Source organism: Anthonomus grandis, chromosome 1 (genome assembly GCF_022605725.1).
Source record: "Anthonomus grandis grandis chromosome 1, icAntGran1.3, whole genome shotgun sequence".
NCBI classification, from domain to species: Eukaryota; Metazoa; Arthropoda; class Insecta; order Coleoptera; family Curculionidae; genus Anthonomus; species Anthonomus grandis.
The window spans coordinates 32,937,848-32,947,130 of record NC_065546.1 but is presented as its reverse complement, the minus strand read 5'-3'; the positions used below and the strand labels follow the sequence as shown (position 1 = coordinate 32,947,130).

Here is a 9,283-nt window from a genome sequence, read left to right as displayed (position 1 = left end):
GCTTATATTGTAAAAAATTGATTGCGTTATGGTATGCGCCATTTATAAATTGGGAAAAATAAATACCAATTAGTTTTAAATTATGAAAGAGAAGAAGTAGTAATTAAGGTTGAGGACCTGGAAACGACAAGCAATTTGTGTGATGGTACCTATGGATGTGATGGAACCGGTTAACCCTGGGAAAAAAACAAACAGGGAGCCAGTCCCCTCAACATCGGCGGACCCAAAACCCATCCAAATCCCCATCGAAACTCTCACTCTCAAAAGAGACCCTTTATACATGCCCCTAAACAACCTCTCCTTAGCGGTTAAAGGGAAGAGGTGTTGATCCTAACATCATTAAAGTACCCAAGGTAGTGTTAAGAGACACTAAAAACTGGGCCGCAAAATATAAATTATTTTGTGAAAACAAAATTAATTAACATTACAAACGTCCAAAAAGATAGATTGGGATTAGCGCTTTTCCCCAAAACTTCCAAAGACCACAGAGCACTCACAGAACTACTCATAAGGAATGGAATTCCATTCCCTCTTCCTTGAAGAGGACAGAAAATTGAACGTTATACTGAAGGGACTGGATCACAACTTCAAACTGGAAGAAGTGGAGGAGGAACTCAGAATGATGGGGTTCGAGCCTGAGGAGCTGGACTGGTTTAAAACCGGCCCAGGTCGCCGAAGGCCCACGGACCTCATCAGGTTCCTCGTCCCTAAAGAGCAGGAGGCCGTGTTTGAAATTGAAAGCATATTAAGTATTAGAGTCCATGTTGAGCGCTTATACAATAGAAAACAGGAAGCAAATTGGGCAGTGTCATCGCTGCCAGGAATACGGACATGTTATGAGCAATTGCAACGCAAAGCCGCGTTGCCATAAATGCAAGGGCGAACACCACTACTCAGAGTGTGAAAAAGACAGAGCAACACCGGCAGAGTGTTGCAATTGTGGTGGCGACCATCCGGCGAGCTATTGGCACTGCCCAAAAAATCCAAACATAAAAAACATAAACAAACAAAAAAGCTTCGCCGAGACCTTAAGAAAGACCAACACGGAATCTAATACCAGGAGGGCGGAGCTAAAGGAGGGCACTACAAAATCCCGTATTAAACGTCCCGAGTTTTCAATCAATAACACGAGCCTCTTAAATCTTCTAAGTTTGCCTGAAGGGATGTTGGAAAAAAAATCGACACCTTGATGGCAAAACTGGAAAAACTAAACTCAAACCCGACGTTTAAACTATTGTTGGGAGCCGAGATATAAGTCCCCACACTATCCGTTTTTTTTCCTTCTTGGGTGCTCAAATCCTAAAACCCATCCGCACTAACCACAAAACCCCACGTAAAACCCAAACCTAACGTCAAAAACCCAAACATCACGATACCCGATAAAGACACCGATAAAGACTGATACGTTCACTCCTCCGCCCGACCTTTTCTCACCAGCCAAAAGTTCCGTGGTCTGAGGGGGCGTGGTCTGCTTCGCAGGCTCGCGTCCAATAACATTTCACCCAGACCTCATAAATACAAGCAACCAAACCTCAATCCGACATAGCGACACACAGTGTTCGTCCTCCGTTGAGTGCAGATCACCTGCACTTAACGTCGAAGTGTTCTCTGAACCAGTCCCGCTGTACCGAGTGCACCAGTGCGACGGACCCCGCTGTCCTTCTACCCGACGACCGAGTCTGCCATGGCTCACAACCTAGATGAAAATTCTTCCTTCTCTGTTGGAGGACGACGAGGATTTCTCGGAGTTCTGTAACACGGACGAGGAAGAGGCGACACCACAAGACGAGGCCGAACACAAAGCGGATCTGGCCGTTCTGCAAACCAGCCCGTCGAATAAGGAGGAGTTAACATACTTCTACGAAGTCCTGATGAGAAGCGTGAAGAGGAAACACGAGCAGGAGATGAACGCCCTCCGCCGGATCTTCCACTCGACGACCAGGGCACTCAAAAGCCGGGTAAAGGCTCTTGAGTCCGCCCTGCCGTCCGCTTCCGCTGCGTTACAGGCCAGTCCCGCAGTCGAAGCACCCCCTGCCGCCCTAGAAACACCTGTGGAGTCCATCGAGATGGCCGAACTCCCAGCACAGGAGCCTAGCTCCTGCGCTGCGACTTTAGCAGGTCTCCAGGACGAAGACGACGGGTTCCAACCTGTCGTCAGCAGGAGGAAGAGGAGGAAGACCTCGGACCCGGAGACGGTCCCGAGGAAGACGCCATCCATCGCGCCACCCGACCAAGCTCCCGCTGCCACCACCTCCACCTCTAGGGCTGGGTTCAGGAATACTCCTCCTGTGCCAGCTCCATCAAACCGCAGGACCAAGATCCCTCCTATCATCATAAGGGAGAAAACAAAATTCGAGGAAGTCGCCGCCGTACTGAAGTCCAAAGGAGTACAACACGGCCACGTTGTCAACACTCGAGAGGGAATAAAAATCCACCCTCAGTCCATCACGGACTACAGAGTCACCCAGGATTACCTGGAATCATCAAAAGTGCCGTTCCACACCTTCTCGAGGACCCTTCGAGCACTGGTCGGCCGAAAGTATCCTGGAGGACCTGAGGAAGCTGGGCTTCTACCCTCACTCAGCCGCACGATACTTCAACAGGAACAGGCAGCCCACACCACTAGTCCGGGTGCAACTCCGCAGAGAAGAGAAGGCAATCTTTTCACTTACGGAGCTACGCGGCGTAAGGATAAGGGTAGAAGCCCAAAGAAATAAGTCCAGGAGAATACAGTGCCACAGGTGCTAGCTCCATGGACACGCCCAGGCCAGGTGCACGGCGGCACACAAGTGCGTGAAGTGTGGCCAACTTCACGCCACCGCCGAGTGCACCAAACCACGCGACCAGCCAGCCACATGCGCCAACTGTGGAGGCCCACATACCGCCAACTACCTGGCATGCCCCAGGAATCCGAAGCAGATCCTAAAGGCAAAAGCTGCCAAACGGGATCGCCCGTTCACCTGGGGCACCCAGGATAACAGCCGCCTTGCCGCACCACCCACACCACCGCAACAAGCCGCAGCTGCCGTCCCCCCTCCGCTAGGTACAGAACCAAACGCCATGCTACAAGCGTTCTTCGCCTCAATGCAGCAGCAGTTCCAAATGCTGCTGCCACAAAAAATAACCTTCAAGTATAATCAATAACCTTCTGAAGGTTATGTTTTGTGGCTGCTGCAGATCAAACATCCCGTGGGAGCCTGAGTAAACCCACCACACTCCACGCAAAGGCCACCCGCTCTTTGCACAAATTAGCCATTCCCTTAAATTTTAAGAAATACGCAAGTTAGGCAAATAGGCCTGAATCTTTTAGATTAACCTGTAACTTATGTTAAATAAATATCAGTTTCAAAGTAAACTTAATCCGACCAGTCAGTTTCTATTCTCCGAGTGAGTCACAAGTCCAAGCACCTAGATGCGACCCAGAATTATAAAAAGAAGGCGCCTAATCTCGACAAAGGATCTACTTAAAAGACCGGCAAGAGCAGTAAAAGCTAGCCCGGATGGACAGTGTATAACATCACATCACCAATGGGTTTCGGCGATTCTGGTTTTAAGTAGGGGACTGTGTGACATCACGGATCAGCTGTTTGGCGTTTGGTATTTACCAATTATTATTACCCGGCTTTGGACTTGGGTTACTCTTTCGATTAAAATTATAGTCCAGATGGCAGATTCCAGAAGGTTATGTTTAGATTTAAAAAAAAATATTGAGGCCTGCAACTTGGTGTGCGCCCTTCATGAATTAAGAAGAATAAATATCAATTAGTTTTATTATCTCCGGAAAGTACTAGTTAAGGTTGAAGACCTGAAAAGGGGAGGCAATTTGCTTATTGGATCTATGTTAGAAATCTTATATAATGTTATTTTTGTGAAGTGATGGGAGAACCCGGAGAACAACACAGAACACAAAATATGAGGAAGTAACAATCAAAACGTGTTTTGTCACATTTTTATCATTTTGGAGTTATAAGTGCAAGACAATTTCATACATCTTGCATTACTATTTTAGCTACAATAAATCGATCAAAACAATATAGCTCCCATATAAATGGCAATTGAAAACTGCCATACTGTGCAAAAGATGTTTTCTCCTTCGTCAGTTTTCACTCAAGCCGTGTTTTGTCCAACCAACCAATCAGGAGATGGAACGCAATCTTGGACGATGGACAAAACGCGTTCTGTATGAACATGCTGGCACAATGTTATTACATTTCCACGTGTCGTGCAAAGAGGTTTATGTTGTTTGTGTTTGTAAGCTAAACCAATTTAATAACAAGTTTTTGTGTATGTTTGTGTTCAAAAGGTTTCAAATTATCAGCTCATAAACTCCTGCTAAGTAACGTAAGTAGAGATCTTCCCTGTGTGTTTATTTCATTATTAAAAAATTTAATAATGAAATAAACAAAAGCAAAATTTTTATACATGGTGTTTGGTGCAAACACCATAATCATTTGGCAAATTTAAGCAGCATAGAGAAGAGAGCCTTTTCTATCTCTCAAGCCCCCCTTATCGCAAAAAGGCATTATTTGCGATATGCATTTTTTTACGGGTACTTTTAGATTTTTTTTTTTTGAAATTCATAAAAGTGAGCATCTAGAGCTAAACTACAAAAAAAGGTTATTGGTACAGTCTCTAATTTTTTTATATGTAATGCACTGTTTTATAAAAAATAAAATTGACTTTTGTCATTATTCAAATTAAAATTTAAAAAGTGGCCAATTTAAAAAAAATCCATGTAGCAAAGAATGCTGTTTAGTAACTTGGGGGGTAGAAAAGGGTCCCTCCTAACGCCTATTCAAATTTGGCAAACGATGCATCAAATACCCTGTGTAATGCTTAGGATTTTGAATCTGTTATGTTATTATACGTAACCATTTTGTTTTTAAATATTATATTTACACATTGCAGCATGGACACAAGTAGAGAACATATTAATTCAAGACGCGCTGCAATTGAAAATCCAGAGCCTTGTATATCAATGTAAGTACTACTTTAATAAACCATTTTCATATTAGTACGGTGCCTGCAATTTTTAGGTATTTTTTGAATTACAAATAAAAATTTTATATTACAGAGTACAACCAAATCAAAGTAAAATTCTAATATTTTATGAAAAGGACAATGATGGGGCAGATGTTATCATTGGTGAGGCAAGTTCAGGAAGACGAAAACGGACGGCGACCGGAGGAGTGAGAGCTCAAAAAAAAAGGAAAAATGTTCCGCATTGAAAGGATGTAATGTTTTTGCGCCATGCCTACATTTAAATAAAAAATTATCTTGTCGCAATGTGAATCCACAAATTTTAAAGGAAGTTCGAGAAAGACTTTACTCTGTTCCAGAGAAACGACGACAAGACACTATAGTGGCTGCGCTTCTACGCACGGTGTCAGTTAAGAGACGCCGACCTAGACCAGCTGACCAAATTTAAAAAAAAAGATCTGGTGGTTGCCATAATTACAATGTTTTATATTTTTTAAAAACTAATACCATTACTATCCCCGTTTGCCAAAAATTGTTCTTAAGTATTACTAAAATAGGGAGAACAAGAGTAAAAAATATTGCTGAGAAACTTCACAGAGGAAGTGCAATCGAAGATGCGTGGTGGTGACCGCAAAAGCCATAAAAGTCTTGGAAAAAGAGACAATGTACGAAATTTTATCGCAAAATTAAAAGGAACTGAAAGCCACTACAGCCGTCAAAAATCAAAACGCATCTATCTCAGTTGTCAGCTAAGTAGTATTAAAAAACTGCATGCTATTTATAATAGCAGTGTCCCCGATAATTTAAAAGTGCGTGAATCTATGTTCCGTAGAGTGTTTGTGAATAACTTTAATATAGGGTTTAAGTTTCCTGCTTCAGACATTTGCAGTTATTGTTCACTTATGAGTTTTAAAATTAAAAATGCAGCTCGCAATAATCTTGCAGCTGAGAAAACCAAATATATGATTGAAAAAAGAGTCAACAAGCTTAAAGCAAAAGCTTTTAGGGAACATCTATCACGAAACGTACCTGACGCTATTAGTCTTTGTTTTGATTTGCAGCAAATTCAGCCTCTTCCAAAGACTGCAATACAGGAAGCCTTTTATTCGCGGCAAATTGGACTTTACAATTTTTGCATTGTAGACCTACAATCTAAGAATGTCCACTTATATACATGGACGGAAGAAGAAGCAGCCAAAGGGAGTGCAGAAATTTCTTTAGCATTGTATAACTACTTGCAAAATAAAGACTTCAATGGCAAAAGAAAGCTTAGATTATTTAGCGACGGGTGCGTGGGTCAAAATAAAAATAATATTGTTTTACGTACATTCATGTTATTTTTAGGGCAAAACGAAACTCTTGATGATATAGAGTGCTTTTATCCAGTTCGTGGACACAGCTTTATTCCACCAGATACAGTTTTTGGGCAAATAGAATTGCAACTAAAGAAAAAGACCACTATTCTAACCAAAGAAGACTATCACGAGATCTTCCGTAAAGTTGGAGTTGTAAAGGTTATTGGAAAAGACTGGAAATTGTTAAATACAAAGTCATTAAGCACGTACTATAAGGATTTGCCAATGATCAGTGATATGAAAAGAATTCAAATTCAGCCTAACGAAACCAAGAAAGGCTTTAATGTAGTGGTTAGAGGACTGCAGAACTTTCGTTTTGAGTCTGAAAATGAAGAGTTTCAATCACTGGTAAAAAGAGAAATCAATACATAAAAGGTAAAATAAGACGTATGAAGCTTAAGGAACTTCCGCTTAATCATGCAATTAGTGAGGACAAAAAGAAAGACGTCAACAATCTTTTAAAGGCAATGTATGGAGATTGGACAAATCTGGGTGATGAGCAGTTTAACTGGTATAAAAAAATCCTTTTTAACACTCCTTCAGCAAGTGTGGATGAAGATGAGATAATCTGTGATTGCTTGGAAAAGGATGTGGCAGTAAAAATTTAACTTTTTTTACGTTTCTCATTTAACTAATACATTATTCTATTTTTATTACAAATAAACTGTATAGCATTCAAAGCAAATTTTGTCCATTTATTTCATTCAAAAACCGATTTGTCCATCTTTTAATTAGCCTTTTCAACTACTTTATTTAAAAAATTATCAGCAGTTCTTTAAATATAACTTAATAATGCAGTGTAGAATGTATTAAGACAATAAACTAATTCCTACTGATACGATTCAGCTAAATAAAACGTTTTCCCGCTTTTACCAAAATTCTGATTAGTGTGACAAAACACTAATCATGGTTTGATTGTTACCTCCTCATATATATAACAATACGTCACACTTACCTCTCAAAGATATCAGCCAAAAGAGTAACCGGGGTTCTTACCAATTCCACGCTGAAAATCGGCTTATATATATCGAATTATAACAATAAGTGGCAACGTTGGGACGGCTGACATTGACAATCAAATGTCATCCAAACGTCAACAATTTCAAAACAAAACAAAGGTTAAAGTTTCATTTTGTGATTTGGATTTTTTAAGTCGATTAAAAAGTCGTTTTTGAAAATAATTTAAGACGAATATCAAAATTTTTTGTCTCAAGAACCATGTGCCAGACCTACGCCTAACACATAAGCTCTTATAGTTTTATATTTCATTGGATCCTAAATAAGAATAAGAATCGCTCAAAACTTAATTAAAAATGCCTGTTTTTTCGAAAATTAAGGATTTCTTGTCGAGGCATCGCAATAAATTTGTCGTGGGAGGGATAATTATAACTGGTAATATTACAAAAAGCCATCCAAACTTTACATAAATCCTTTAAATATATTTTATAGGATCTTATTTTCTAACAAGGTATGCAACACATAGGCTAAGAGAATGGCATGAAAAAGAGGCTCTAGAATTTATAGAGAGAAACAGGAAGCAAATACATTTTGAAAGCATTAACAGAACGTGTAATCAAACAATTATTAACCTCTCCTCCTCACTGTTAGACAAAATATATGAGACCATTAACACTGACAAAATTATTGAGGCCTTGAAGACCAATCCAGATAATAAAATAGAGCTCTGGAACGACTTAAAGGTAAATTTTTTCAAATTATTTAACACAATATAACTAATTTCCTAACTTAGGTGCAAGTGTTTACGAAAGCTGGTTGTATAGTTTACTGTTTAGTTATGTTAGTAATAACCCTGAAACTGCAACTTAACATAGTTGGTGGATATTTATATAAAGACCCTACAAGTGTTGCAGCAGATATGCAAGAAAAATATTTGTCTCTCTGTCAAGAGTTCTTGAATTCTGGAGTTGAACAGATTTATCATATTATGGAGGTTCAGGTAAAAAGGTTCAGGTTGTTTTTAAGGAGTAGAATTAATCCATATTTTAGGTGAAAAAATTACTTAAAAATATTGACCTTAAAAAGGAAATGAAGCTGAGTGACTTGGAAGCAATTTTCTGGTCTTTGCAGAGCAGTTTGGATGCTTCTAAAGAGGACCCTGTGTCTCATTTAAAGTCTTATATTCTTGAACGAGATCCCCCTGAGGGAGAAGATGTCTATAATAGCATGGTATAATTGAGTATTAAAATAAATTATTTTAAACTTTAAGTGATTAAATTTTAGCTAAGAGACACAGCAGACCTTCTAGAAAGTGAAGAAGTCAAATATCTAGTTATTCACCACATAAATACTGCCTTCGTCTTACTAGGTGATCAGCTATCAGAATTTTTCAATCAAACTCAGCCAAAAATAACAGAAGTTTCTTTAAAATCACAAGAGGGTCCTGACCAGTTTCAAAATCCCTTTATGAATAAGAAACCCTTAGCAAAGTTAGTACCCATATTAAATGGGCTCTTATCTAAGCAATCTTTGCCTCACAATCTGACTCACCACTTAATCACAAATGAGAAGTTGCAAATGTTGTGTGCGAATGTGTATGAAAGCCTTTTAGCATAGAACAATAATGTTGTATTAATAAGGTGTAAGTGGAAAAATATGTTTAGATCCAATTGTTGTTGTTAAATAAATTTATTTATATTTTAAGTCTCTTTGATTTATGGACAAATTATTTATTTTTATTATATTCATGGCAGTATTAATCTGAGAGAAGTCAATTTGGCCAAGTACAATTTGAATATCTCCTTTAATTAATAATGAAGTGAGTCCACCCCCCTCTGCTATGCATGCTCCTCCTACAATTTGAGGAGAGAGATAATTTCCTATCTAGATAAATTACTTTCTACAGTTAGAAATTGAGAGATTAAATGCTGCATGTTTGAGACAGTGACGCGTTACACTTAATTTGGAAGAAGAGTCTAAGGATGGTGGAA

The 9,283-nt window shown here is 39.4% G+C and overlaps 1 protein-coding gene across 1 annotated transcript; it reads left to right on the top strand.

Annotated features, from left to right (window-relative positions):
- The first annotated feature begins 7,440 nt into the window (after positions 1–7,440).
- On the top strand, positions 7,441–8,996 carry LOC126739826 (peroxisomal biogenesis factor 3). Its single transcript, XM_050445649.1, has 5 exons — positions 7,441–7,727; positions 7,785–8,035; positions 8,086–8,292; positions 8,343–8,522; positions 8,577–8,996. Exons 1-5 carry the CDS (start codon positions 7,649–7,651, stop codon positions 8,907–8,909), a joined length of 1,050 nt encoding a protein of 349 aa, XP_050301606.1. The 5' UTR covers positions 7,441–7,648; the 3' UTR covers positions 8,910–8,996.
- The last annotated feature ends 287 nt before the right edge of the window (positions 8,997–9,283 follow it).